This window comes from Bison bison, unplaced genomic scaffold, assembly GCF_000754665.1.
Source record: "Bison bison bison isolate TAMUID 2011002044 unplaced genomic scaffold, Bison_UMD1.0 scf7180017855130, whole genome shotgun sequence".
NCBI lineage: Eukaryota > Metazoa > Chordata > Mammalia > Artiodactyla > Bovidae > Bison > Bison bison.
The window spans coordinates 1-412 of NW_011485703.1; the positions used below are offsets into that span (position 1 = coordinate 1).

The window sequence follows — 412 nt, forward strand, 5'->3', positions numbered from 1 at the left end:
TGGAGGTTGCGTCTGGCATAAACATCATAGTCACGGACAATCCTGGTGATGATGTCTGACGTTGAGATGCCTTCTGTTCTCTGTGTTGGAACAAACATCCCTGTTCGAATAGAAAAGACAGGATGAAGAAAAAACAACTAAGATGATCTCAGGTGACCCATTTTCTTGAATGACTTTCCTGTCCAGGACAAAGTGGCAGCTCCTAGGTCAAGGTGGCTTTCACATCTGGCCCCAGCCGACTCTGCCAGGCTCAATTCCAGGCACTCCCTACCTGCCACAGACACTGCATGTTTGTCATACTGGACCTGTTCCCTGGATGCACCAGGCACTCACCTGGCTCTCAGCATTTGCTCATTTCAAGCCCTTCTTTCCTGCCCCGGAAACCCCTTCCCTGCCCACAGCAGCTGCAGAG

The 412-nt window shown here is 51.0% G+C and overlaps 1 protein-coding gene across 1 annotated transcript in view; it reads right to left on the minus strand.

The window, feature by feature from the left end:
* Window positions 1-10: 10 nt before the first annotated feature.
* LOC105001741 (choline-phosphate cytidylyltransferase B-like) overlaps window positions 11-412 on the minus strand; it is a gene marked incomplete at its 3' end in the record, with an annotated part of 24,027 nt that continues 23,625 nt past the window's right edge. The window contains exon 3 of the mRNA XM_010858110.1: window positions 11-100. Coding sequence (XP_010856412.1) covers window positions 11-100 — 90 coding nt within the window. The remainder of the gene's footprint in view (window positions 101-412) is intronic.